At 54.4% G+C, this 27,941-nt stretch overlaps 1 protein-coding gene across 2 annotated transcripts; it reads left to right on the forward strand.

Annotated features, from left to right (window-relative positions):
* Positions 1–1,352: 1,352 nt before the first annotated feature.
* EPHB4 (EPH receptor B4) lies at positions 1,353–27,941 on the forward strand. Of its 2 annotated transcripts, XM_025378013.1 has the most exons (17): positions 1,353–1,920; positions 4,572–4,642; positions 4,917–5,204; positions 6,180–6,576; positions 9,498–9,653; positions 9,906–10,238; positions 11,140–11,264; positions 12,249–12,414; positions 15,546–15,648; positions 15,849–15,913; positions 16,353–16,466; positions 16,567–16,814; positions 22,487–22,702; positions 23,506–23,655; positions 24,830–25,023; positions 25,201–25,356; positions 26,915–27,941. In XM_025378013.1, exons 1-17 carry the CDS (start codon positions 1,869–1,871, stop codon positions 27,042–27,044), a joined length of 2,964 nt encoding a protein of 987 aa, XP_025233798.1. In that variant the 5' UTR covers positions 1,353–1,868; the 3' UTR covers positions 27,045–27,941. The 2 variants fall into 2 exon arrangements, with proteins under 2 accessions (XP_025233798.1, XP_025233799.1); XM_025378014.1 differs by lacking the exon at positions 25,201–25,356 and having other exon boundaries at positions 1,784–1,920; positions 26,915–27,926.

Raw genomic sequence — 27,941 nt, forward strand, 5'->3', positions numbered from 1 at the left:
CAATCCATCCATCCATACAGTAACCCATACCGTAAGTTCTCTGAAGTAGAAGGGGGTTGGTGGGAGGAGCACGGCTGTGCTGGACCCTCCCCGCTAACTGATGGGAGGGTGAGGGGAGTTGGTAATGAGAGGAAGGGCCCCTCCCAGTCATCCCGAGGGCCCCCAGGAGCCAGACAGGAAACAGCTCAGGAAAGACAGCAGCCGCAGCCGCAGCCCCAGCCTCAGGGGTCATGGCTGCAGGCGGCAGGGAAGCCCTCCCAAAACACGAGAGTGAGAGTGAGAAGGGCGATTTGGAGATCTAGCCGGACCCCTCACCCTCTTGGACACACCCACCTTTTTTTTTTTTTTTTTTTTTTAAGACTTCGTCTCACTCTGTAGCCCAGGCTGGAATGCAGTGGCTGGATCTTAGCTCTCAGCTCACTGCAACCTCCGCCTCCCGGGTCCCGGTTCAAGCAATTCTCCTGCGTCAGCCTCCCGAGTAGCTAGGATTACAGGCGCGCGCCACCATGCCCAGCTAATTTTTGTATTTTTAGTAGCGACGGGGTTTCACCATGTTGGCCAGGCTGGTCTTGAACTCCTGACCTCAAATGATCCGCCTGCCTCGGCCTCCCAAAGTGCTGGGATTACAGGCGTGAGCCACAGCGCCCGGCCACACCCACCTTTTCTTTACCGTTGCTTCCTCGATTTTTCTCTACTCCCCAGCGCAGCTTAGTGCGCGCCCCCTCCGGACATTTTCCATGGCTTGGTTGCGCGCACAGTAGGTCCTCAACACTGAATGTTTATGGGGTGACTGTGAACGTTCGCTGCAAGGTTATCCAAACTGGGACTGCTCCTTGAGGCCCCCTGGGCGGCCCTCTATTCTCCAAAGCTTCTACTCCCTTTTCCTTCCTTTTCCCCCAAACGCAGTCCCTGCGCCCACTAGAGGGTGGTGGGCGCATCCAAGAGCGGCATCTGGAGTCCGCAGCAAGGTCAGAGCGGGCTTTGTGTGCGCGGTGAACGTTTACGTGCACGCCTGGGCGGCCCTCCGTGTTGCTGCTAGGTGTGTGTTTTCTCTGCTCCCTGGTGCCAGCCGGGTTCGGGCCTGTCCCGGGGGTCCCCGGGCCCCAGCCCCGACATGCTCGGTCCCAGACAGCGCGCAAAGCCACGGCGCACATCTGGGCGGTCCCGGGGCTCCTCACCCGCCGCCCCTCCCCCTTCTCCAAACTTTCTCCCAACTTCCCGACCTGCTCCACTCGGTGCCCCTCTCCGCTTCTCTCATGAATTATTCAGTAGCGTGAGCTCCAATCAGCGCTCCCCGGGCCCCCTCGCCGAGCCCCGGCGTTAGGGGAGCTGCCCCCGCCCCCCGCGCGCCCCTCCCTCCCGGGCCCGGCGCCGCCCGGCCCAGTCCCGGCGCTGCTCAGCCCCGGCCCGGCCCGCCCGGCCCCGCGCCGCAGTCTCCCTCCCTCCCGCTCCGTCCCCGCTCGGGCTCCAACCATCCCCGCCCGCGAGGAGAGCACTCGGCCCGGCGGCGCGAGCAGAGCCACTCCAGGGAGGGGGGGAGACCGCGAGCGGCCGGCTCAGCCCCCGCCACCCGGGGCAGGACCCCGAGGCCCCGGAGGGACCCCGACTCCAGCCACGTCTTGCTGCGCGCCCGCCCGCCGCGGCCACTGCCAGCACGCTCCGGGCCCGCCGCCCGCGCGCGGCACAGACGCGGAGCCACACTTGGCGCCGCCGCCGGGTGCCCCGCACGCTAGCATGGGCCCGCGCTGAGGGCCCCGACGGAGAGTCCCGCGCGGAGAATCGACGTCCACCCGCCCAGGGAGAGTCAGACCTGGGGGGGCGAGGGCCCCCCAAACTCAGTTCGGATTCTACCCGAGTGAGGCGGCGCCATGGAGCTCCGGGCGCTGCTCTGCTGGGCTTCTTTGGCCGCCGCTTTGGAAGGTGAGTTTCCTTTGGGGAGGCACCCCGTTACTCCTGGGACCTCCCTACCACATCTGGGCCTCGGAGTGGAGTGGCCGGCCTCTGTCTACCCTTACCCGGGCACTCCAGTCCCAAACACTTCGGACCGATAGTGCTGGAACGGGAGGGGGGCGGGGAAGAGGCGCCCGGCGGGGAGTGGAGTTTTCTTTTGTTTGGGAAAGAGATGGAGTCTGGCTGCGACCCGGGACATTCCCCTGCCTGGGCTCCCCAAACTCTCACTGCTGACTCCATACGCCCCTGGCAGCCTTTCCTTTCCTCCCTACCCCACTCTTCAAAACTATCTGCAAAGTTTCTGTCCCAGTCCCACCTCCCGCCCTACATGAGGGAAGGTTTCTGGAGGAGCAACAGCAGACAAGGCAGAACTTTTCGTGCTAGGCCCTAAAACGACCCCCATCGCCAGTTCTTTAGCGATCACACCTTGATCCTCCAATTCCACACTCCTGCAACAGGATGGCCTCCTTATGCATTCACACATCAAACCCCCAAACCGCTCTCCGGCCCACTGCCCCTGCCCCTGCTATAGAGTGGCTCCTTGGTTTCTACAGGCTGCACCCCACTCCTTTAAATGCGGTCTAGACCCCGGCCCCAGGTGAGTCCCGGGCTTCCCTTGAGACCTAGGAGCGGGTAGAAACTGACCTACACAGCCCCCAGGTAGAAACTGAACCTACATGGCCCCCACATCGCCCTAACTAACCCAGCCTATCTCCCACCTCCTGGTCTCTCCAAGTGTTTTTTTGGCCATGGATCGCTGTCCCTCCTGGTCCCCTAGAGGGGGAGCCAAGAGCCCTAGAAACCCTCCTTCTGTGTCCCTAATCTCCTTTCAGTGAGCTGCCAACACCCCCCTTTCTCTGTCTGGTATGAAAGTGGTCTATGGCGGGTAGGCTATGAGGGACTCCCGAAGGGAAGGATTCAGTGGAGTTAGAAAAACCCTCTCCCCCCCGGGCTGGGCAGGATTGCCCTGGGCTGGAGATCAAAGGCTAGGTGTGGGGTTGGGAGTTGAGGGGAGGTTTGCCCAGCTCAGAGAAAGGAGAAGGGGAAAAAAAAAAACCGTGAACGAGGGGAAGAGGAAGGCCAAAGGGGTGGAAAAACCACGAGGACGAGGTGTGGTGAGAAGGAAAGACGCAGAGGAAATGATGATTGTGACACCTATTACCTGAGTGTTTCCAAGCACCAGGCCTGTGCTGAGCGCCTTACAAATGTTAATTTCACCCATCCAGCAACGCTGAGGATGGGTGCTATCATTGCCCCCATTTTTCAGATGAGGAGGCCGGGGCTTAGTTAAAGTTATGTAGTTTATCTAAGGCCCTGTGCTCGGAGGAACGGCGAGAAGTGGAGGCCGAAAGCGAAGGAGAGATAGTGACTTGTCAGAAAGAGAAATTGAGGTGGACAGAGAGTGGAGGAGGAGAGAGAGGTGAGAGACACGCGAACTGACAGATCAAAGCGTGCTGCAGCCGAGCTGGGGTGCAGAAAGGGAGCGGGCTCTCGCTCCAGGCTGCAGACAGCCCGAGGCAGAGACAGTGTGTAAATTGGAGACAGGAAAACACTATCCCGGCTGGAACAATGGAGGGTGGAGACGGCAGCCTCTATCCACCAGCTTCCCAGAACCCGGGCATCCTGTCCCCAGCGAGCAGGGCTGTCTCTTGCCACCCATGGGGACCCTGCACCTCTCACCTCAGGCTGGCTGGCTTCCCACCTGAACCCTGGCCAGAGGACATCATTTGGACCCCAGGAAGAGGCTGTCTCACCCACCCTCTTTCCCTTCTCTCCTGAAGCTCCCCTCTCTGCCCTTCCTAGCGCCCGCTGCCCCCCACATTGCTGGCCCCTGAGGGGATTCCCCTACCCTCCCTCCTCCAATCCCCACTGCCAGGGGCTGTGCAGTTTTTCCTGATCCCCCCCTTCCTCCAGTGCCTGTCCCCTCCCCCGATGATTCGAGCCAAGCCAGGTGTGTTCACCCCTCCCATTCACACCGCCCCCCATAATCTCCTCCCCTCTGCCTTCCCATAACCAAATCCAGATGTGAGGCCTCTGCGGGAGCCTGGGAACCCTAGCATCCTGGCCTCCAGCGCTTCCTGATCAGGGCACTTGTGAGGAGGGAGGTGCTGGGATGGGGGCCAGGGCTATGCCCCAGGCACAGAGCACTCCCTTCAAGGAGGAAAGGACGGGGTGTTAGGTCTGAAAGCAGGGAGGGGTCTTGGACAGGGAGTGAAGTTGTGGGGTAGAAAGACCGATTCTGGGACTTAGCGGGGGAAACATGGAAGCTAAGACAAGAGGTTTCTCTCCCATACCAGCAGCCTCTGCTCTTGCGGGTCAGGACCGGGGCAGGGCTCTCATTTTAACCCTTTCTGAGCTGCCGCCCCTTCTCCCCATCCATTTTGATCTCCCTCCCTCCTCCAGGAAGGCCTAGATCTGGGGTATCCCAAGGGAGCCCCATGCCTACCAGATGTTGGCGGTGGGTTTGGCACTTAGCAAAAGAGGCCAGAAATCGGAGGTGGGTGCAGAGGGCAGGACTTAGTCCCCTGTTGGCCCCCCAACTCCTCTAGTTCCCACGGATCTTGTCTTCCTGACCTCCCTCCCCAACCCCAAGCGGCACTGACTCTGTCTGTCTGTCTCAGAGACCCTGCTGAACACAAAATTGGAAACTGCGGATCTGAAGTGGGTGACGTTCCCTCAGGTGGACGGGCAGGTGAGAGCTGCACCCAGGAGCTGGAGCTCTGGAGGGAAACTGAGGGAGGAAGGAGGGCCTGTGCCACCTGCTTTCTGTGCGCCACTCCTCACCCCTGTCCCCCCAGATGACAGCAGCCCCAGCAGTGTTGTCTGAGCCCTTCTCCTCAGAGGCGCCCTCCCCGCAGTACCAGCGGGCCCCGTTTCTCCGTCCCTCTCACTTTATAGGATTCACCCCATGCAGCCCTCTCCCTGGCGGCTCCCCAGCCCCCTAGCTGACCTCCTTCTCTGCACAGTGGGAGGAACTCAGCGGCCTGGATGAGGAACAGCACAGTGTGCGCACCTACGAGGTGTGTGACGTGCAGCGTGCCCCGGGCCAGGCCCACTGGCTTCGCACAGGCTGGGTCCCACGGCGTGGCGCCGTCCATGTTTACGCCACGCTGCGCTTCACCATGCTTGAGTGCCTGTCCCTGCCTCGGGCCGGGCGCTCCTGCAAGGAGACTTTCACCGTCTTCTACTATGAGAGCGATGCGGACACGGCCACAGCCCTCACACCAGCCTGGATGGAGAACCCCTACATCAAGGTACCTGGGCGCCACTGGGGCTCAGCCACAGCCAAGGTGGGATTCCAGCCAGCAAGCCTGTGGCCTGGAGGGCAGCCGATGTAGTTCTGAGGCCTCTGACTGGGGCGCTAGGGGCTGGAAGCAGGAGGCTTAGGTCTGGGGAGGGAACAGGGTGATCTTCTGGGCGGAGCAGCAGAATATATGGGGGCTGCCTGGCCGGGTCCCCAGGGAGGCCCAGGGGTCAGCCTTCTCCTCCAGTCAACTCAACCACTCTACCCCCCCTATGCTCCAGCCACGCTGAGTTTCTCCCATTCCCTGACTGCACCTGGCTGGTTTCCAGCTCGTGACTTTGCAGCGGTGATGTCTCCACCTGGGGGCCTCTCTGCCTCTCACACCCCTACTTGTCTTCCAAGTTCCAGCTCCGAGATCTTGCCTGTGCTGCCTCCGCTGATTCTCTCCTCCCTACAATCCTGCATACCTCTGTCCACCTGCCTGTCTCAGCACTCATTTTACTTTATTTATTTTTCTTTTATATCTGTATTTTTAAAACGGGGTCTTCTATGTTACCCAGGCTGGTCTCTAATTCCTGGGCTCGACAGATTCTCCCACCTCGGCCTCCTAAAGTGCTGGGATTACAGGCGTGAGGCACTGCGCCCGGCCTCAGGGTACTTTATAACTTCCCTAAGATTCATTCATTACTGTCTCCTTGACTCTGAGGTCAGGGCCTGGCATGGCGTCAGTGTCAGTAAATGTTTGTAGAATGAGTGAATAAAAAGGGCAGAGGTGCAGGCCAGAGGCTGGGCACATCGCAGGAGCTTTGCAAGGATGAATGGACAGTGTGGGGGCCTGCAGAAAGTGTGCCCTGGGGAAGGTGGAGGGAAGGTTCTGGAATAGGAACCAAGGAGGCCCAGGGGGGGTGAGCTGGGAAGAGCACGACAGTCCACTGGGTCCTCAGGGAGTGGGGACAGCAGTGGTGTGCCTCCCCCGCCCCGGCAGGTGGACACAGTGGCCGCGGAGCATCTCACCCGGAAGCGCCCTGGGGCCGAGGCCACCGGGAAGGTGAATGTCAAGACGCTGCGTCTGGGACCACTCAGCAAGGCCGGCTTCTACCTGGCCTTCCAGGACCAGGGTGCCTGCATGGCCCTGCTGTCCCTGCACCTCTTCTACAAGAAGTGCGCCCAGCTGACTGTGAACCTGACCCGCTTCCCGGAGACTGTGCCTCGGGAGCTAGTTGTGCCCGTGGCTGGCAGCTGCGTGGTGGATGCCGTCCCCGCCCCTGGCCCCAGCCCCAGCCTCTACTGCCGTGAGGATGGCCAGTGGGCTGAGCAGCCGGTGACCGGCTGCAGCTGTGCTCCGGGGTTCGAGGCGGCCGAGGGGAACACCAAGTGCCGAGGTGAGAGCTGGAGCTTCCCCTGCGACTGCTGCTCATCCGGGGGAGAGTCCTAAACTCCACTCAGGACCCACTTCTTAAGCTTCCATTTTATTTAGTTGTTGAAATGAAGGCTTGCTCTGTCTCCCAGGCTGGAGTGCAGTGGCGCAATCTGCTCACTGCAACCTTTGCCTTCCGGGTCCTAGTTCAAGCAGTTCTCCTGTCTCAGTCTCCCGAATAGCTGGGACTACAGGCATATGCCACCATGCCCGGCTAATTTTTGTATTTTTAGTAGAGACAGGATTTCACCATGTTGGCCAGACTGCTCTCAAACTCTTGACCTTGTGATCCACCCACCTTGGCCTGCCAAAGTGTTGGGATTACAGGCGTGAGCCACTGCACCCAGCCAACTTTCTGTTTCAAATGCTCTTCCCTCTCCTGAGCACTCAGTTACCAGAGGGTCTGTTTTCTGAGCCCTTTCTCGTTTCCAGACTTCTCTTTAACCTTGGCCAACGTCCCTGCTTGCCGAACATGGGAGGCTGGGCTGGGCTGCAGGACTGTCCTGTGGGGTGGACCTTGTTGGTGCAGGGACAAAGCCTTTAAGGTCTCCACACTTGTTCATTGTGAGTCTCTAATTTACTGATACTGAATTCTCGCTTAGCCTTCTCTCTAGAGCAGGGCTTCTTACCCTCTGGTTTTCTAGGGAATCTGTGAGCTTTGATGGAGGAAAAAAATGACTATTTATTTATTTATTTTGAGACGGAGTCTTGCTCTGTCGCCCAGGCTGGAGTGCAGTGGCGTGATCTCGGCTCACTACAAGCTCCACCTCCCGGGTTCACACCATTCTCTTGCCTCAGCCTCCCTAGTAGGTGGGACTACAGGCGCCCGCCACCACGTCTGGCTAATTTTTTGTATTTTTAGTAGAGACGGAGTTTTTCCGTGTTAGCCAGGATAATCTCGATCTCCTGATCTCGTGATCTGCCCGCCTCGGCCTCCCAGAGTGCTGGGATTATAGGCGTGAGCCACTGCGCCTGGCCGACTTTTTTTTTTTTTTTTGAGACAGCGTCTTGCTCTGTCGCCCAGGCTAGCATGTAGTAGCGCGACCTTGGCTCACCGTAACCTCCGCTTCCTGGGTTCAAGCGATTCTCCTGCCTCAGCCTCCAGAGTAGCTGGGACTACAGGCATGCACCACCACACCTGGCTAGTTTTTGTATTTTTAGTAGAGACAGGGTTTTGCCATGTTGGCCAGGCTGGTCTCGATCTCCTGACCTCAAGTGATTTGCCCGCCTCCACCTCCCAAAGTGCTGGGATTACAGGCATGTGTCACCACACCTGGCTGGAAAAAAAAAGACTTTTTATTTTCACCTGAAATTCATTAATTTCCACTTGAAATTCCACCTGCAGTTGTAACAGGACCTGAGACTTGGGCCCCATGGGAATCATAGCTATTGCTATGGCACAGTGGTTCATGCTTGTAGTCCCAGGACTTTGAGATGCCAAGGTGGGAGGATCACTTGAGCCCAGAAGTTTGAGACCAGCCTGTGCAACATAGCAAGACCCCGTCTCTGCAAAAAAATTTTAAAATAATTATCTGGGCGACCTGCCTGACCAACATGGAGAAACCCTATCGCTACCAAAAATACAAAATTAGCCGGACATGGTGGCGCATGCCTGTAATCCCAGCTACTCGGGAGGCTGAGGCAGGAGAATCGCCTGAACCCGGGAGGCAGAGGTTGCGGTGAGCCGAGATCGCGCCATTGCACTCCAGCCTGGGAGCGCACTCCAAAAGGAAAGAGTTTGGCTGTTTTTGCCCAGGCTGGAGTACAGTGGCGGGATCTCAGCTCACCGCAACCTCTGCCTCCCGGGTTCAGGCGATTCTCCTGCCTCAGCCTCCCAAGTAGTAGCTGGGATTACAGGCATGCATCACCACACCTGACTACTTTTGTATTTTTAGTAGAGACAGGTTTCCACCATGTTGGCCAGGCTGGTCTTGAACTCCTGACCTCAAGTGATTTGCCTGCCCAAGGCCTCCTTCTTAGGAAAAAAAAAAAATCACAGGTATTTACAAGCCATTCCAAGAGCCAAAACATTGTTTTTGCTCATGATGACTTCAGTATTACAGAGGTTAAGAGACCTGCTGCTATATCTTTTTTTTTTTTTTTTTTTTGAGACGGAGTCTCACTCTGTTGCCCAGGCTGGAGTGCAGTGGCCGGATCTCAGCTCGCTGCAAGCTCCGCTTCCTGGGTTTATGCCATTCTCCTGCCTCAGCCTCCCCAGTAGCTGGGACTACAGGCGCCCGCCACCTCGCCTGGCTAGCTTTTTGTAATTTTTAGTAGAGACGGGGTTTCACTGGGTTAGCCAGGATAGTCTCGATCTCCTGACCTCGTGATCCGCCCATCTCGGCCTCCCAAAGTGCTGGGATTACAGACTTGAGCCAGCACGCCCAGCCCTGCTGCTATATCTTAATAAAAAAACACAAGTGTTGCTGTAGGCCAAAGTTTTTTCCTCATGTTTCAATCATTGCATTTCAGCTTAATTGGTTTCCCTGGTATTCATATGTATTTTGTGGTGTGGATTTAAAATCATAATTTGGAGTAGAGGTCTTTCTGTGGGCTTCACCAGACTGCCAAGATTAGGGTCAAAACAGGTTAGGATCCCTTCTCTGGAGAGAGTCTCCTTTCTCCTCTAAGAGGAGAGGTTTTGAGATCTTTTGTCCATTTTCCCACCTTAGCACTTCATCACCCTTAAAAGCGCCGGAACTTTTTTCTTTTTTTGGAGATGGGATCTCAGTATGTTGCCCAGACTGGTCTTGAACCCCTTGGCTCAAGCGATCCTCCGGCCTCAGCCTCCCAAAGCGCTGGGATTCGAGACATGAGCCACCAGGCCCACCATACAGATGGATGTTTTCGTGCATGCTTTTGATGAATGCTTTCTCTTTCTCTCAGCCTGTGCCCAGGGCACCTTCAAGCCCCTGTCAGGAGAAGGGTCCTGCCAGCCATGCCCAGCCAACAGCCACTCTAACAACATCGGATCAGCCGTCTGCCAGTGCCGCATCGGGTACTTCCGGGCACGCACAGACCCGCGGGGTGCACCCTGCACCAGTAAGTGACCAGCACCCAGGTGCAAGTTCATTGGGGAGGGGTCACAGACCCCTGAGATGGACCCTGACATGGCCCCCATCCTCCCTGGGCTTCTTCCCTTTGTCCCTGGCATGCTGGTCCCTAGCCCAGAGGAACAGGTGGAGCCCGCTTTCTCAAAGGCAAGAGTCCAGCATGGCTGCTGGTCCCTCCACAGACCTCTCCCCACCGCCGCGGAGCAGGTCAGCCTCTGCCTGACTCCCTGGTCTCCTGCAGCCCCTCCCTCGGCTCCGCGGAGCGTGGTTTCCCGCCTGAACGGCTCCTCCCTGCACCTGGAATGGAGTGCCCCCCTGGAGTCCGGTGGCCGAGAGGACCTCACCTACGCCCTCCGCTGCCGGGAGTGCCGACCCGGAGGCTCCTGCGCGCCCTGCGGGGGAGACCTGACCTTTGACCCTGGCCCCCGGGACCTGGTGGAGCCCTGGGTGGTGGTTCGAGGGCTGCGTCCTGACTTCACCTATACCTTTGAGGTCACTGCATTGAACGGAGTGTCCTCCTTAGCCACGGGGCCCGTCCCATTTGAGCCTGTCAATGTCACCACCGACCGAGAGGGTGAGACTTGGGGGCTGGGGTGGCGGGTGGTCCGGCAGGAGAGATGTCACTGAGGGTCTGAAGGGGAGAGGCAGGGGCTGTGAAGGGTCCCCAGGAAGTGTGAGGGGCCGAGGCTTTGGGGGCAAGAGGCAGAAAGAGGGCAATGGCTGGGCTCAGTGGCTCACTCCTGTAATCCCAGCACTTTGGGAGTCTGAGACAGGCGGATCACTTGAGCCCTGGAGTTCAAGACCATCCTGGGTAACATAGGAAGATCTTGTCTCCACAAAACATAAAAATATTAGCCGGGTGAGGCGGTGCGTGCCTTTGGTCCCAGCTACTCAAGAGGCTGAGGCGAGAGGATCACTTGAGCCCAGGAGTTGGAGGCTGCAGTGAGCTATGATCACACCGCTGCACTCCAGCCTGGGTGACAGAGTGAGACGCTCTCTCAAAATAAACGAATAAGAAAGAGAGGGTGAGGAGGACCTAAAGGTGAGCTGGAGAGTTAAGTACAGGAAGGCTCCCAATGGGACTGGGGGCCGAGAGAATCAAGGAATTCTCGAAACAGCCAGGGAGAAACTGAGATAAGCGTAGCCAGCAGAAGAAGTGTTGGAAAAGATAAGGGACACGGCCAGGCTGATCATAAGGTCAGGAGTTCAAGACTAGCCCGGCCAGCATGGTGAAACCTCGTCTCTACTAAAAATTAAAAAATTAGGCATGGTGGTGGGCACCTGTAATCCACTTGGGAAGCTGAAGCAGAAGAATTGCTTGAACCCGGGAGGTGGAGGTTGCAGTAAGCCGAGACTGTGCCACTGCACTCCAGCCTGGGTGACAGAGCAAGACTGTGTCTCGAAAAAAAAATTTTTTTAAGTTAAGGGACAGACCTACCATGCAGAAGGGTTCCCTGTGTCTCTGCCTCTCACAGTACCTCCCGCAGTGTCTGACATCCGGGTGACACGGTCCTCACCCAGCAGCTTGAGCCTGGCCTGGGCTGTTCCCCGGGCACCCAGTGGGGCTGTGCTGGACTACGAGGTCAAGTACCATGAGAAGGTGAGGCCATCCCCCAGCCCTGGGGTGGGTGGGCAATGGGTTGTGCTCTCCTGGCTGGGACACATGGGTTGTAGGCACCTGGCAGGTATTTGAATTCCAGCTCTGCCGTGGATTCCCTGGGCAGCCTTGGGTAAGCCCCTTGGCCTGTCTGAGCCTCAGACTCTTCATCTGTAAAATAGTTACTGTAATAGTTACCAACGGCTGGACACAGTGGCTCAGGTCAGGCGTGGTGGTTCACACCTGTAATACCCTGCACTTTGGGAGCCAAGGTGGGCAGATTGCTTGAACCTAGGAGTTTGAGACCAGGCTGGGCAACATGGTGAAACCTCATCTCTTTGAAAAATGTAAAATGAAAGAAATTAGACTGGGCACAGTGGCTCATGCCTGTAATCCCAGCACTTTGGGAGGCCGAGGCGGGTGGAACACCTGGGATGAAGACTTTGAGACCAGCCTGGCCAACATAGTGAAATCCCCATCTCTACTAAAAATACCAAAATTAGCTGGGCATGTGGGCAGGCCCCTGTAATCCCAGCTACTCAGGAGGCTGAGACCGGAGAATCACTTGAACCCAAGAGGCGGATGTTCTAGTGAGCTGAGGTGGCGCCATTGCACTGCAGCCTGGGCAACAGAGTGAGACTCCATCTCAAAAAAAAAAAAAAATTTGCCAGGCATAGTGGCATGTGCCTGTGGTCCCAGCTACTCGGGAGGCTAAGGTAGGAGAATCACTTGAGCCCGAGGCTGCAGTGAGTCGTGTTTGTGCCACTGCATTCCAGCCTGAGAGACAAAGTGAGACCTAGTCTTAAAAAAAAAAAAAAAAAGATACTATGAATACAGCACATGGCTTGCATACATGAGTTCTCCCAAAGGCCCCACCAGCTTAGAGGCAGGCTAGTGATGGGAGTGGAGGGCGAGGGGAGGAGGCAGGAAGAGCAGCAGGAACTCTGGGCCCCATGTGACGGCCACCCCCCTACTTCTCCTGGACAGGGTGCCGAGGGTCCCAGCAGCGTGCGGTTCCTGAAGACGTCAGAAAACCGGGCAGAGCTGCGGGGGCTGAAGCGGGGAGCCAGCTACCTGGTGCAGGTACGGGCGCGCTCTGAGGCTGGCTACGGACCCTTTGGCCAGGAACATCACAGCCAGACCCAACTGGATGGTGAGCCTGGGGAAAGGGTGAGGCTGGGGGTTGGAAAGACCCCCAAAGTTCCTGGGAAGACCCCGGGTCCCCAAAGTCCAATCTTCTTTTTTTCTTTTGAGATGGAGTCTTGCTCTGTCCCTCAGGCTGGAGTACAGTGGCGCCATCTCGGCTCACTGCAAACTCTGCCTCCCGGGTTCAAGCAATTCTCCTGCCTCAGCCTCCCAAGTAGCTGAGATTACAGGCGCCTGCCACTGCGCCTGGCTAATTTTTTGTATTTTTAGTAGAGACAGGGTTTCACCATGCTGGCCAGGCTGGTCTCGAACTCCTGACTTTGTGATTCACCCGCCTCAGCCTCCCAAAGTGCTGGGATTACAGGCATGAGCCACCGCACCTGGCCAAAGTCCTATCTTCATGTCCTTCTTTCTGTGGATCACATGGCATGCCCTAGAGAGGAAAGAACGTAGGGTGTCGGAACCAAAACCAACAGCTGAGTGTGAAGTTCAGCCTGGTTCACTCTGTACCCCCAGGCTGGAGTGCAGTGGCGCGATCAAAGCTCACTGCATGGCTAGGCACGGTGGCTCACCCTGTAATCCCAGCACTATGGGAGGCCGAAGCAGGAGGATCACTTGAGGTCAGGAGTTCGAGACCAGTCTGGTCAACATGGTGAAACCCCATCTCTACTAAAAATACAAAAGTTAGCTGAGCGTGGTGGTGCACGCCTGTAATCCCAGCTACTCGGGCGGCCGAGGCAGGAGAATTGTTTGAACCTGGGAGGTGGAGGTTGCGGTGAGCTGAGATTGTGCCACTGCACTCCAGTCTGGGCAACAGAGCAAGACTGTCTCAAAAAAAAAAAAAAAGCTCAGCACAGGCTTGACATTTAGCAACAACCTGACCCCGAGCTCTCCATTCCCCATCCAATAAATTGGAAATATCATGAAGCTTCCTGCAGAGCTTTGAAAATTGGAGGTAACAGGTTATTTTTAATATGCTAGGCCAGTGGCTTTCTTTTTTCTTTAACTTTTTTTTTTTGAGACATGGTCTTGCTCTATCGCGATCTTGGCTCACTGCAGGCTCTGCCTCCTGTTCTAAATCTCCTGACCTCGTGGTCCGCCCGCCTCGGCCTCCCAGAGTGTTGGGACTACAGGCGTGAGCCACCACGCCCAGCCTAACTTTTTTTTTTTTTTTTTTTTAAGAGACAGGATCTTGCTTTATCACCCAGGCTGGAGTGCAGTGGCACCATCTAGCTCACTGCAGCCTGCAGCTCCCGAGCTCACCCAGTCCTCCCACTTTAGCCTCCCAAGTAGCTGGGACTACAGGCGTCTGCCACCATGCTCAATTAATTTTTTTTTAAATTTTTTGTTGAGACAGTTTCCCTGTGTCGCCCAGCCTGGTCTCAAATTCCTGGCCTCAAGCAATCCGCCCGCATCGGCCTCTCAAAGTGCTGGGATTGCAGGTGTGAGCTGACACACCCAGCTTGGACCAGTGGCTTTCTAAACCTTGTAATTTTCTGTAATAGCTTTACTGAAATACAGTTCCCCGCCATACAATTTGCCTGTTCAAAGTGTACAATCGATGACTTTTGATACATTCACAGAATTGTGCAGTCACCACCACAAGTAATTTTGGGACATTTTTCAGCACCCTCAAAGGAGACCCTATAGCCCTTAGCCATCACCCTCCACCCAGATCTTTCTGTTGCCTTAAGCCCTGGCAAGCACTAATCCACTTTCTGTCTTGAAATCCTCCACTGTGGTCTTTTGTGACTATTCACCAAGCAGAATGTTTTCAAGGTTTATGCATGTTGTAGTATATATCCGTGGGGTTTTTTGGTTGTGTTTTGCCTTTGTTTCTTTGTTTCAGAAACAGGGTCTCATTCTGTCACCCAGGCCGGAGTGCAGTGGTTCAGTTACAGCTTATTGCAGCCTCAACCTCCCAGGCTCGTGATCCTCCCATCTCAGCCTCCCAAGTAGCTGGGACTGCAGGCATGAGCCACCATGCCCAGCTAATTTTTTTTTTTTGGTATTTTTTGTAAAGATGGATTTTACCATGTTATCCAGGCTGGTTTCAAACTCCTGAGCTCAGGCAATCCGCCCACCTCAGCCTCCCAAAGTGCTGTGATTATAGGCATGAGCCACTGGACCTGATCTGTTTTTTGTTTTTGTTTTTGACACATGGTTTTGCTCCGTCACCGAGGCTGAAATGTAACAGTATGATCTTAGTGCATTGCAGCCTCAAACTCCTGGGCTCAAGCAATCCTCCCACCTCGGCCTCCTGAGTAGCTGGGACATGCCTGGATAATTATTATTATTTTTTGGTAGAGATGGGGTCTTGCTGTGTTTCCCAGGCTGGTCTTGAACACCTGGCCTCAAACAATCCTCCCACCTCAGCATCTCAAAGTACTGGGATTACGGGCATGAGCCACTGCTCCTGGCCAATATTTCATTTCTTTTTATGGAGACGTAATAATCAGTTGTATGGAAATAGCCGATTTTGTTTATTATTTTATCTTTTGGTGAACATTTCAATTGTTTCCACTTTTTGGATAAAAACCTGGAAATGTTTCATCTTTAGAATGTTTCATTGAATGGGGATTTTTTTGTGGACTCTGGTATTTAAACTACAACCAAATCACAACCAGTCTGGTGGCTGGCATGCTGGCTTATGCCCAGGCTGGTTCGAGACCAGCCTGGCAACATGGTGAAACCCCATCTCAACTAAAAATACACAAATTAGCCGAGCATGGTGGTACACACCTGTCATCCCAGCTACTCAGGAGGCTGAGGCAGGATAATTGCAGAACCCGGGAGGCAGAGATTGCAGCGAGCTGAGATTGCACCACTGCACTCCAGCCTGGGCGACAGAGTGAGACTGCATCTCAAAAAACAAACAAAAAGCTACTCTGGCAGTAAAAACATTGTGGAACTTCCTCCCTTGCCCTGAGGGACTTCAGAGGAGCCTGCTGGCCCCTGGAGGACAGTTTGAAACCCGTGGTCTGCTCCCTGACCCTGCCTGCTTGTGTCCTCTCCCTCCACCTGTCCCCTGTACTAGGGACCTGTTCTCAGGAGATCACAGTTCATTGCTCAGAGCCGGGGCTGGGGCCTCCTGCAGGCCCATCAGTTTCTCCTGATCAACAGCCTTTCCTTCTGCAGAGAACGAGGGCTGGCGGGAGCAGCTGGCCCTGATTGCGGGCACGGCAGTCGTGGGTGTGGTCCTGGTCCTGGTGGTCATTGTGGTCGCCGTTCTCTGCCTCAGGTAAGGGCTCTGACACCCGGAGGGCCCTGGAAGCCCTGAGTTGATGGCCACCTGCCTGGGTGCTACAGGGCAAGACTTTCTGGGTGCCCCCAGCCTCTTTTTACTTGAAATCTTCTCCAATCCCTGCTCCTCCCTTCACTGTGTGCCTCATAGAGATGTGTGACTCAGTTTACCTTTTGCTCCTTTCCCATTGGCTACAGGAAGCAGAGCAACGGGAGAGAAGCAGAATATTCGGACAAACACGGACAGTATCTCATTGGGCATGGTGGGTTGCCGTAATTTGATGGAAATAGGGGCTTGGGACTGGGTGTGGTGGCTTCTATCTGTAATCCCAGCACTTTGAGAGGCAGAGGTGGGCGGATCACTTGAGGTCAGGAGTTCGAGACCAGCCTGGCCAACATGTTGAAACTCTGTTTCTATAAAAAAATACAACAGTTAGCCAGGCATGGTGGTGGGCACCTGTAATCCCAGCTACTCGGGAGGCTGAGGCAGGAGAATCACTTTAACCTGGGAGGCAGAGGTTGCAGTGAGCCAAGATCGTGCCCCTGCACTCCAGGCCTGGGTGACAGAGCGAGACTGCATCTCAGGAAAAAAACAAAAACAAAAACAAGGAAATAGGGGCTTGGGGCCAAGAGCTATGAGCCGAGCCTCTGAGTCCAGTGGGAGTTAATTCCCGGCTGACGGGGCCCTGCCTGATTTCTCAGGTACTAAGGTCTACATCGACCCCTTCACTTACGAAGACCCTAATGAGGCTGTGAGGGAATTTGCAAAAGAGATCGATGTCTCCTATGTCAAGATTGAAGAGGTGATTGGCGCAGGTGAGAGCGGAAGGCTGCCCTGGCACCTGGGAACGAAGCGGGGGTGGGGAGGGCCACACCAGGGCGGGAGAGCTGATGACGTCCGCGTCCTTGTTTGAAGGTGAGTTTGGCGAGGTGTGCCGCGGGCGGCTCAAGGCCCCAGGGAAGAAGGAGAGCTGTGTGGCAATTAAAACCCTGAAGGGTGGCTACACGGAGCGGCAGCGGCGCGAGTTCCTGAGCGAGGCCTCCATCATGGGCCAATTCGAGCACCCAAATATCATCCGCCTGGAGGGCGTGGTCACCAACAGCATGCCTGTCATGATTCTCACGGAGTTCATGGAGAACGGCGCCCTGGACTCCTTCCTGCGGGTGAGCACCCTCCCTGGCTTCCGCAGCCACCTGGAGTTCCCGCTTACACCCAAAGGCCACTTGGGCTAAGAAGCCAGGACAGACAGTGGATCCCACGTCAGCTTCTCCAGCCTTTTCCTCTTGGGCTAAGCCCTGGTCCTCTGCCTTTTTTTTTTTTTTAAAAGACAGAACCTTGCTCTGTCGCCCAGGCTGGAGTGCAGTGGCGCGATCTCGGTTCATTGCCATCTCCACCTCCAGGGTTCAAGCGATTCTTCTGCCTCAGTCTCCCAAGTAGTTGGCACGATAGGCGTCCACCACCATGCCGACTACTTTTTGTATTTTTAGTAGACACAGGTTTTCACCATGTTGGCCAGGCTGGTATCAAACTTCTGACCTCAAGTTATTTCCCGGCCTCAGCCTCTCAAAAGGTGTTGGTATTACAGGTATGAGGCACCACGTCCGGCCAGTCCTCTGACTTTAATTTTCCCTCTGGGAAAGGCCAGGTTCCTGGGACCTTCCTTTCCCACTGACCCATACAGCTGAAGGTTGTCATTCCTTCTTTTTTAAATTTTGTTTTAATTTAATTTTTTATTTTTTTTTAAGACAGGGTCTCACTCTGTCATCCAGGCTAGAGTGCAGTGGTGCATTCACAGCTCACTGCAGCCTTGACCTCCTGGGCTCAAGTGATCCTCCCGCCTCAGCCTCCTGAGTAGCTGGAACTACACTCATGTACCACCATGCTCAGCAAATTTAAAAATTTTTTTGTAGAGACAGGATCTTGATAGGTTGCCCAGGCCGGTCTGAAATTCCTGGCCTCAAGCGATCCTCCCTCCTCAGCCTCCCAAAGCACTGGGATTATAGGCATGAGCCACCGTGCCTGGCCTGTCATTCCTTCATTTGACAAATATTTACTGAGTGCCTTCCATGCACCAGGCATCCTCCCAGTCCCCAGGAATAAAGCTATGCACACAGCAAACTGGATTTCTGCTCCTGGGGAACAGATGGTCTAATGGGGCACGGGGACTGAAAATTAGCAAGTAAATAGATGGCTTTTTAAAAAAGTAAACAAATCATTTCAAATGTGAAAAAAAGCAAACAGGGTCATTCATGCAAATATGGCTAGAGAGGAAAGGGAAGAACTTAACTTTATTTGGTCACTTTACCAGATTTTACTGACTTTTTTTTTTTTAACTTTATTCGGCTTTTTTTTTTAAAAAAAAAAGACCGAGTCTCCATCTGTCACCCAGGCTGGAGTACAATGGTGCGTTCTTGGCTCACCACAACGTCCACCTCCTGGGTTCAAGTGATTCTCCTGCCTCAGCCTCCTGAGTAGCTTGGAATTACAGGCATGCACCACCATACCCGGCTGATTTTTGTATTTTTAGTAGAGACTGGGTTTCACCATGTTGCCCAGGCTGGTCTTGAACTGGGCTCAAGTGATCCACCCATCTCGGCCCCACAAATTGCTGGGATTACAGACATGAGCCACCATGCTTGGCCTAGGCATCTTTTTTTTAAAAAATCAAAACATTTTTCTTTTTTTTTTTTTTTGAGGCGGAGTCTCACTGTGTCTCCCAGGCTGGAGTGCAGTGGCGCGATCTCGGCTCACTGCAAGCTCCGCCCCCCGGGTTCACGCCATTCTCCCGCCTCAGCCTCCCAAGTAGCTGGGACTACAGGCGCCCGCTACCGCGCCCGGCTAGTTTTTTTTTTTGTATTTTTAGTAGAGACGGGGTTTCACCATGTTAGCCAGGATAGTCTCGATCTCCTGACCTTGTGATCCACCCGCCTCGGCCTCCCAAAGTGCTGGGATTACAGGCTTGAGCCACCGCGCCCGGCCAAAACATTTTTCTATGTAGCAAAATAACATTGCATTGAACAGAATTATAGTGATTCCCTAGTGTCATTGAATACCCAGCTGATTTTCACGTTTCTCTAGTTGTTCCAAAAATGTTCTTCACAGCTGCTTTATTCCAACCAGGATTCAGTTCAGGACCAGGCTTTGTACCTGGTTATTATATATATTTTATTTATTTATTTTAGAAAAAGGGTCTCGGCCTGTCACCCAATTTAGAGTGCAGTGGTGCAGTCATAGCTCACTGCAGCCTCCAAACTCCTTGGCTCAGGTGATCCTCCTGCCTCAGCCTCCTAGGTAGTTGGGACTACAGGTGCACACCACCACACCTGGCTAATTTTTTAATTTTTTGTGGAGATGGGGTCTCGCTATGTTGCCCAGGCTGGTCTCAAACTCCTGGACTCAAGCGATCCTGCCTCCTTAACCTCCCAAAGTGCTGGGATTACAGGCATGAGCCACTGCGCCTACTGATTATTGTATTTTCGAGCCTCTCTAAATCCTGAGCAGCTCCTTATGATGACACTGACACACTGAGGGGTTGCATCTCTTGTCCGCCTGAATGTGTTGTTTTTTGGATTTATGAGATTCTTCTTGTGGGATCATTTAGCTTGTCTCTCTGTATTTTCTGTAAGAGAAGCTCTATCTGATATGGGATTTTTTTGGTTTAGTTTGTTTGTTTTTTGAGACGGAGTCTTGCTCTGTCATCCAGGCTGAAGTGCAGTGGAACAATCTCGGCTCACTGCAACCACCACATCCTGGGTTCAAGAGATTCTTCTGCCTCAGCCACCTGAGCAGCTGGGACTACAGGCGAGCGCCACCACACCCAGCTAATTTTTGTATTTTTAGTAGAGATGGGGTTTCACCATATTGGCCAGGATGGTCTTGAACTTCTGACCTCGTGATCTGCCTGCCTCGGCCTCCCAAAATGCTGGGATTACAAGCATGAGCCACCGCGCCTGACTAATTTTTGATTTTTAGTAGAGGCGGGGTTTCACCATGTTGGCCAGGCTGATCTCAAACCCCTGGCCTCAAGCCATCCACCCTCCTTGGCCTCCCAAAGTGCTGGGATTAAAGGCGTGACCCACCAATACTGGTCAAAGAGACAGAAAACTGCTTAAAGGCGCAGTGGCTCACACTGCACTCTACAAAATACAAAATACGGCTCTACAAAAAATACAAAAATGTGCAGAGCATGATGGCACATATCTGTAGTCCCAGCTACTCCGGAGGCTGAGGCAGGAGGATCACTTAAGCCTGGGAGATTGAGGCTGCAGTGAGCCATCATTGCACTACTGCATTCCAACCTGGGCGATCCCATTCTCTCTTTTTTTTTTTTTTTTTTTTTTGAGATGGAGTCTCACTCTGTCCCCCAGGCTGGAGTGCTGTGGCGCGATCTTGGCTCACTGCAAGCTCCACCTCCCGGGTTCATGCCATTCTCCTGCTCAGCCTCCCGAGTAGCTGGGACTGCAGGCGCCCGCTACCATGCCTGGCTAATTTTTTGTATTCTTAGTAGAAACGGGGTTTCACCGTGTTAGCCAGGATGGTCTTGATCTCCTGACCTGGTTATCCACCCGCCTCAGCCTCCCAAAAAGTGCTGGGATCACAGGCGTGAGCCATCGCGCCTGGCCTCCCATCTCTTAAGAAGAGAGAGAGACGGGAAGGCGAGTGCAGGTGAACCTGGTGAACAGAGGAGAGATGGAAGACCCTGCATTGGGCAGTGTGATGAGAACCCGCTGGAGGGCTTTGGCAGGAGAGTGGTTTAAGAGGATCCAGCTGGGCACGGTGGCTCACACCTGTAATCCCAGCACTTTGGGAGGCCAAGGCAGGTGGATCACTTGAAGTCAGGAGTTTGAGACCAGCCTGGCCAACATGGTGAAACCTTGTCTCTACTAAAAATACAAAAATTAGCCAGGCATGGTGGTGCACCCCTGTAATCCCAGCTACTCAGGAGACTAAGACAGAAGAATCGCTTGAACTCAGGAGGCGGAGGTTGCAGTGAGTCGAGATAACGCCACTTTACTCCAGCCTGGGCAACAGAGCGAGACTCCGTCTCCAAAAAAAAAGAAAAAATACAAAGACGTCTTTGCTGAATGCTGGGGAGCAAGAGCGGGAGCTGGGAGAGGCCTGCAGCAGAAGTCTGTTGCCAGCATCCAGGCCGTGGGGTGAAGGGAAGGGTTTGGATTTAGGACATGTCTTGGAAGCATCACCAGCAGAACTTGCCAATGGATTGGAAGTGGCTGGTGAGGGAGAAAAGGGGGTCACAGGAGACTCTGAGGTCTATACCCTGACCATCTGACAAGTGATGGTGTTGCCATGAACTGAGCGGGGAGTAGGGCAGGTGCAGGTCTGGCGGGAATTCAGAATTCAGTTTTTGGACTCTATGTCCCTGGTTCTGTAGGGCTGCAGATGGTCTCCCGATTCTTAGCTGAACCCAGAAAATGGGATTTGTTTACTGTCTGTGACTTGTTGGTTTCCCTGGTGAGAGGGAACTCTCTCAAGGTCAAGGTTGGGCTTCAGACCTTGGTTTCTGCACTCAATCAGTGGCCATACTGCAGTTCCTCACTGTTCTCTTGCAAATCCACACACAGCTAGTCCAAGAGGACTGAACAGTTTTGTGGTTGGATCAGCACCAGTGCATCTCCACCTGTAGACAGGTCGCTCAGGTGACTCATGCCTGTAATCCCAGCACCTTGCGGGAGGCCAAGGTGGGAAGATTGCTTGAGGCTAGGAGTTAGAGACAAGCCTGGGAAACACAGTGAGACCCCCACCTCTACCAAAAAAAAAAAAACCCTTTGTTTTAATTAGCCAGGTGCAGTGTGCACCTGTAGTCCCAGCTACTAAGGAGGCTGAGGCAGAAGGATCCTTTAAGCCCAGGAGTTTAAGGCTGTGGTGAACCATGATCGTGCCACTGCACTCCAACCTGGGAGAAAGAAAGAGACCCTGTCTCCAAAAAACTGAAAAACGGAAAAGCATTTGTTGAGTATTTCCTGGGTGTAAAGCAGTGTACCAGGTTAAATAGAAGGAAAACTTGAAATAATTTTTCAAATTATAACCTAATTTGGAGAGACTGAATACTTACCATTGAAACAGCAACCATTGTAAGTTAAGCAATGGGTTGTGATATTGTAGCAAGAACCGAGAAAACTTGGGAAAAGAAAGGAAGGCTCACCTGGGAGAGTTGGGGACTTGCCCTACAGGTGAGTTGTGAGGTGCGTCTGGAAGTGACATATACAGTTTAGGAAGTGGACGGGAGGCTGGATGTGGTGACTCAACACCTGTAATCCCAGTGCTTTGGGAGACCCAGGCGGAAGGATCGCTTCAGGCCAGGAGTTAAAGACCAGCCTGGGCAACATAATGGGAACCTATCTCTACTAAAAGTTAAAAAATTATCCAGACATAATAGCACATGCCTATTGTTCCAGCTACTCAGGAGGCCGAGGCAGGCGAATCATGAGGTCAGGAGATCGAGACCATCCTGGCTAACATGGTGAAAACCCGTCTCTACTAAAAATACAAAAAATTAGCCGGGCGTGGTGGCAGGCACCTGTAGTCCCAGCTACTCGGGAGGCTGAGGCAGGAGAATGGCGGGAACCCGGGAGGCGGAGCTTGTAGTGAGCCGAGATCGCCACACCACACTCCAGCCTGGGCGACAGAGCGAGACTCCGCCTCAAAAAAGAAAAAAAGCATGGCACACGTATACATATGTAACAAACCTGCACGTTGTGCACATGTATCCTAGAACTTAAAGTATTTAAAAAAAAAAAAAAAAAAAAGATGTGGATGGGAGGGGGAATGGTGGGTGGGCTGTCCTCACCAAGCCCCCACCCCATCTGCTCTCCAGCTGAACGACGGACAGTTCACGGTCATCCAGCTCGTGGGCATGCTGCGGGGCATCGCCTCGGGCATGCGGTACCTTGCCGAGATGAGCTACGTCCACCGAGACCTGGCTGCTCGCAACATCCTAGTCAACAGCAACCTGGTCTGCAAAGTGTCTGACTTTGGCCTTTCCCGATTCCTGGAGGAGAACTCTTCCGATCCCACCTACACGAGCTCCCTGGTAACGCTGGGGACCAGGGGTGTGAGGTTCTTAGGGCCAGGTGGGGAGCGCAGGTTGGAAAGGTGGGAGGCTGAGGGTTTGGCAGCCCTGCTCCAGGGAGAGGATAGAGGAGCAGGCTGTGGGTGGCGGGGACAGTCAGCTCCGGGAAGCCGACTTCCAGATGTCTAGGAAAATAACAGTTGGATAACCTGGGCAACACAACAAGACCCCATCTCTACAAAAAAGGTAAAAGATTAGCCAGGCGCAGTGGCATGCATCTGTAGTCCCAGCTATTTGGGAGGTTGAGGCAGGAGGATCGCTTAAGCCCAGGAGTTGGAGGCTGCAGTGAGCTATGAATATGTCACTGTACTGCAGCCTGGGCGACAAAGTAAGACCCTGTCTCGAAAGAACAGTGGCCAGGCATGGTGGCTCATGCCTGTAAATTCATTCAGCACTTTGGGAGGCTGAGGCGGGAGGATCACCTGAGGTCAGGAGTTCGAGACCAGCCTGGCCAACGTTGGGAAACCCTGTCGCTACTAAAAATACAAAATTAGCTGGGGTGGAGGAGGTGGTGTATGCCTGTAATCCCAGCTACTCAGGAGGCTGAGGTAGGAGAATCACTTGAACCAGGGAGACGGAGGTTTCAGTGAGCCAAGATTGTGCCACTGCAGTCCAACCTGGGCAAACAGCATTGGAGAGTAGGAGGCTTGGGACCTGAGCTAGGGGAAAAAAGCCGAGTGGGGTTGGGGTCTAGGGGGCAGTGTGCTGGGTCTGGTGAGTCCCTCAGTGAGTCCCCCAGCTCACCTTTTCTCCTCCTTCTTCAGGGAGGAAAGATTCCCATCCGATGGACTGCCCCGGAGGCCATTGCATTCCGGAAGTTCACTTCTGCCAGTGATGCCTGGAGTTACGGGATTGTGATGTGGGAGGTGATGTCATTTGGGGAGCGGCCATACTGGGACATGAGCAATCAGGATGTAAGTGTCCCATGGTCGTACCAAGCTTTCCTTGGTGTTTTCTCACCTGGGATTTGGGGTGAAGGGTGGGTTCCCAGAAAGTCATGACTGCTGGGTTCTTGAGACCGTGGAGATGACAAAAAAGGAGAATTGATCTTTGTATCAAAGAGTTGAGATGCAGGGCCAGGCCTAGTGGCTCAACGCCTGTAATCCCAACACTATGGGAGGCTGAGGAGGGGGGATCACTTGAACTCAGGATCTTGAGACCAGCCTGGGTATCACAGCCGGATCCTATCTCTACAAAAAAGTTTTAAAAAGAGTTGGGGACCTGGCGTGGTGTCTCCCACCTGTAATCCCAGCACTTTGGGAGGCCAAGGTGGACAGATCACCTGAGGTCAGGAGTTCAAGACCAGCCTGGCCAACATGGTGAAACCCCGTCTCTAAAAATATACAAAAAATTAGCCGAGCATGATGGCGGGTGCCTGTAATCCCAGCTACTCGGGAGGCTGAGACAGGAGAATCGCTTGAACCCAGGAACAGAGGCTGCAGTGAACTAAGATCACGCCATTGCATTCCATCCTGGGCAACTGAGTGAGACTTCATCTTAAAAAATAAATAAAAGAGTTGGGCCAGGCGCCGTGGCTCACGCCTGTAATCCCAGCACTTTGGGAGGCCGAGACGGGTGGATCACAAGGTCAGGAGATCGAGACCATCCAGGCCGACACGGTGAAACCCCGTCTCTACTAAAAATACAAAAAAAAAAATTAGCCGGGCGTAGTGGCGGGTGCCTGTAGTCCCAGCTACTCGGGAGGCTGAGGCAGAAGAATGGCGAGAACTCAGGAGGCGGAGCTTGCAGTGAGCCGAGATCGTGCCACTGCACTCCAGCCTGGGCGACTGAGCGAGACTGTCTCAAAAAAAAAAAAAAAAAAAGAGTTGGATACAGCATATTTGGGTCGCAGAAGGATGCAGAGACGGAGGGCAGGGTTGGGAGGTAACATGTCTGTATCATAGCCTAAGAGCTGCTGGGGCCTCCAGCCACAGAGGGCTTCAACTCCGGCTAGGAAGATTCCTGGATCTGATTTTTGTGGGGGCTGTGGCTGCTATGCTACCATCTGCCAGGCCACCATTACCTGGGCCTGTTAGCATCTTGCTTTTCCTGGACAGCCTTACCCAGAGCTGCTTCCCCTCTTTCCAGGTGATCAATGCCATTGAACAGGACTACCGGCTGCCCCCGCCCCCAGACTGTCCCACGTCCCTCCACCAGCTCATGCTGGACTGTTGGCAGAAAGACCGGAATGCCCGGCCCCGCTTCCCTCAGGTGGTTAGCGCCCTGGACAAGATGATCCGGAACCCTGCCAGCCTCAAAATCGTGGCCCGGGAGAATGGCGGGTGAGGACTGCAGGGAATGGGCCCCTTCCTGCTCTCTGCCCCCACTCCTTGCCCAGAAGTGTCTGTTCATTGATGTTAGGTGGAAGGGTCTCTGTCCGCCTCTCCAAGGCTGGGCTCCACCTACTCGCCCGGACCCGCGCCTGGTACTCAGCATTCCTCCCCATCCTTGCCCCGCAGGGCCTCACACCCTCTCCTGGACCAGCGGCAGCCTCACTACTCAGCTTTTGGCTCTGTGGGCGAGTGGCTTCGGGCCATCAAGATGGGAAGATACGAAGAAAGTTTTGCAGCCGCTGGCTTTGGCTCCTTTGAGCTGGTCAGCCAGATCTCTGCCGAGTAAGTAGTGGCAAGAGCTGGAGTGGGGTGGGGAGAGCAAGGCAGCTGGAGTCAGGCCCATGGGGTCTGCAGGGGCTTTTGGGGTCAGCTTCGGGTGCCAACGCTGTCTTCTCGCACGGCGTTCATGCCATGCCTAGAAGGGCCCCGGAGGAGCAGTAACAGCCCCATGTAGCCAAGGACCCGAGGACTCTTTGGGGCCAGCCTGCCCGCCTCACCTCCTCCTGCCATCACTGCCCTGGGCCATCGCGTTTCTGCCTCTCACTCCGTATCTATCTTTGTGCATCTATCTGCATTCCAGGCCCGGCTCTCACAGTAACAACGTGTCAACTCGGGTTCTCTTTTTCCACCCATAAAAGGAGAAGATTGGGCTAGGTTTTGGAGATCCTCTTCAGCTTTCATGTGAAATGGTTTTATGATTCCTCGCCTCCCAAAGGCTGCATATCCCCACTTGGCCTTTGTCTGCTACTCCCCCTTCCTGCTTTCCCGTTTCTCTCCCAAGATCTCCTCTCATCCCAGGTTGAATAACAGAAGGAATATAAAAATCTGAAGGCCGGGCACGGTGGTTCATGCCTGTAATCCCAGCACTTTGGGAGGCCAAGGCAGGTGGATAACTTGAGATCAGGAGTTCGAGCCCATTATGCACAACTTGGTGAAACCTTATCTCTACTAAAAATATAAAAATTAGCTGGGCATGGTGGTGCGTGTCTGTAATACCAGCTACCCAGGAGGCTGAGGCAGGAGAATCGCTTGAACCTGGGAGGTGGAGGTTGCAGCGAGCCAAGATTGTGCCATCGCACTCCAGCCTGGACAACAGAGTGAAACTCCATCTCAAAAAAAAAAAACAAATGTGAAGGCCGGGTGGTGGCTCATGCCTGTAATCCCAGCAATTTGGGAGGCTGAGGTGGACTGATGCTTTAGCCCAGGAGTTGGAGAGCAGCCTGGCCAACATAGCAAAACCCCATCTGTACAAAACAAAAACAAAAAACTTAGCCAGGCATGGTGGTGCATGCCTGTGGTCTCAGCTACTCAGGAGGCTAGAGCCAGAGGGTCCCAGGCCAGTCTGCCCCTGCCCCGTGGGGCCTGGGCACATCCCTCCCTAATTCTTCCCAGCCTCTCTCTGACCCAGAGGGCCTCCTCTCCCTTTTTTCCCCTTATCTCAGTCTCCAGCCATCAGCAACCTCCTCTTCCTCTCCACCCAGCTCTTCCTCTCCCACTTCGGCCTTTTCTTTCTCACATCTCCATTTCCCTCTACAGCAATCTGTGCAGCCTCTTCCCCTAGTCTCAGTTTGCGGGACTTTCTCTCTTTTCCTTCCTTCCCTGGTACCCAAGCCAAAGCCCCCCGCCTCTGGCCTCCAGCCCCACCCCCTACTGCGGCTGCACAGAAGGATGGCTGCCTGGCTCCTAAAACTGCCCCGCAACTGTTGACATCGGTTCTCCCTCTCCCGCTGGCTTTTCTGTTTGGCTTACAATGCTGAGGCTAGGACCAGCTCAGTAGCCAAGCGAGGAGAGCGGCCACAGGGACCCTAGGGTCTCACCGAGCTCTCCTTTACTTCTACAGGGACCTGCTCCGAATCGGAGTCACTCTGGCGGGACACCAGAAGAAAATCTTGGCCAGTGTCCAGCACATGAAGTCCCAGGCCAAGCCGGGAGCCCCGGGTGGGACCGGAGTACCGACCCCACAGTACTGACCTGCAGGAACTGCCCACCCCAGGGACAGGGCCTCCTTATCTTTCTGGGGCAGAGTGGGGACTCACAGAGGCCCCCAGCCCTGAGCCCCACTGGATTGCACTTTGAACCCGTGGGGTGGGGAGTTGGCAATTTGGAGAGACAGGATTTGGGGGTTCTGCCATAATAGGAGGGGAAAATCACCCCCCCAGCCCCCTCGGGGAACTCCAGACCAAGGGTGAGGGTGCCTTTCCCTCGGGACTGGGTGTGACCAGAGGGAAAGGAAGTGCCCATCATCTCCCAGCCTCCCCAGGTGACCCCCCTCACCTTGACGGGTGCCTTCCCGCAGACCAAAGAGTGTGACTCCCTTGCCAGCTCCGGAGAGGGGGACTGTCCCAGGGGGCAAGAAGGGGTGTCAGGGCCCAGTGACAAAACCATTGGGGTTTGTAGTCCCAACTTGCTGCTGTCACCACCAAACTCAATCATTTTTTCCCTTGTAAATGCCTCTCCCCCAGCTGCTGCCTTCATATTGAAGGTTTTTGAGTTTTGTTTTTGGTCTTAATTTTTCTCCCCGTTCCCTTCTTGTTTTTTCGTTTCGTTTTTCTACCGTCCTTGTCACAACTCTGTGTTGGAGGGAACCTGTTTTTCACTACGGCCTCCTTTGCCCAAGTTGAAACAGGGATCCATCATTGTGTCTGTTTCCAGAACAGTGCCTTGGTCATGCCACCTCCCCGGATCCCGCCTGGGACCCCCAAGCTGTGTCCCATGAAGGGGTGCAGGGTTAGGTAGTAAAAGGGGCAGTAGGTGGTGGTGGAACCCAGAAACGGATGCCGGTGCTTGGAGGGGTTCTTAAATTATATTTAAAAAAGTAACTTTTTGTATGAATAAAAGAAAATGGGACGTGTCCCAGCTCCGGGGGT

The sequence above is a fragment of the Theropithecus gelada genome, chromosome 3 (assembly GCF_003255815.1).
Source record: "Theropithecus gelada isolate Dixy chromosome 3, Tgel_1.0, whole genome shotgun sequence".
NCBI lineage: Eukaryota > Metazoa > Chordata > Mammalia > Primates > Cercopithecidae > Theropithecus > Theropithecus gelada.

Coding starts and splice junctions, on each gene's coding strand:
- EPHB4 (XM_025378013.1), top strand. CDS start 1,869: ATGGAGCTCCGGGCGCTGCTCTGCTGGGCTTCTTTGGCCGCCGCTTTG. Junction 4,643..4,916: donor TCCCTCAGGTGGACGGGCAG/GTGAGAGCTGCA, acceptor TTCTCTGCACAG/TGGGAGGAACTCAGCGGCCT. Junction 16,815..22,486: donor CCCTGGACTCCTTCCTGCGG/GTGAGCACCCTC, acceptor TCTGCTCTCCAG/CTGAACGACGGACAGTTCAC.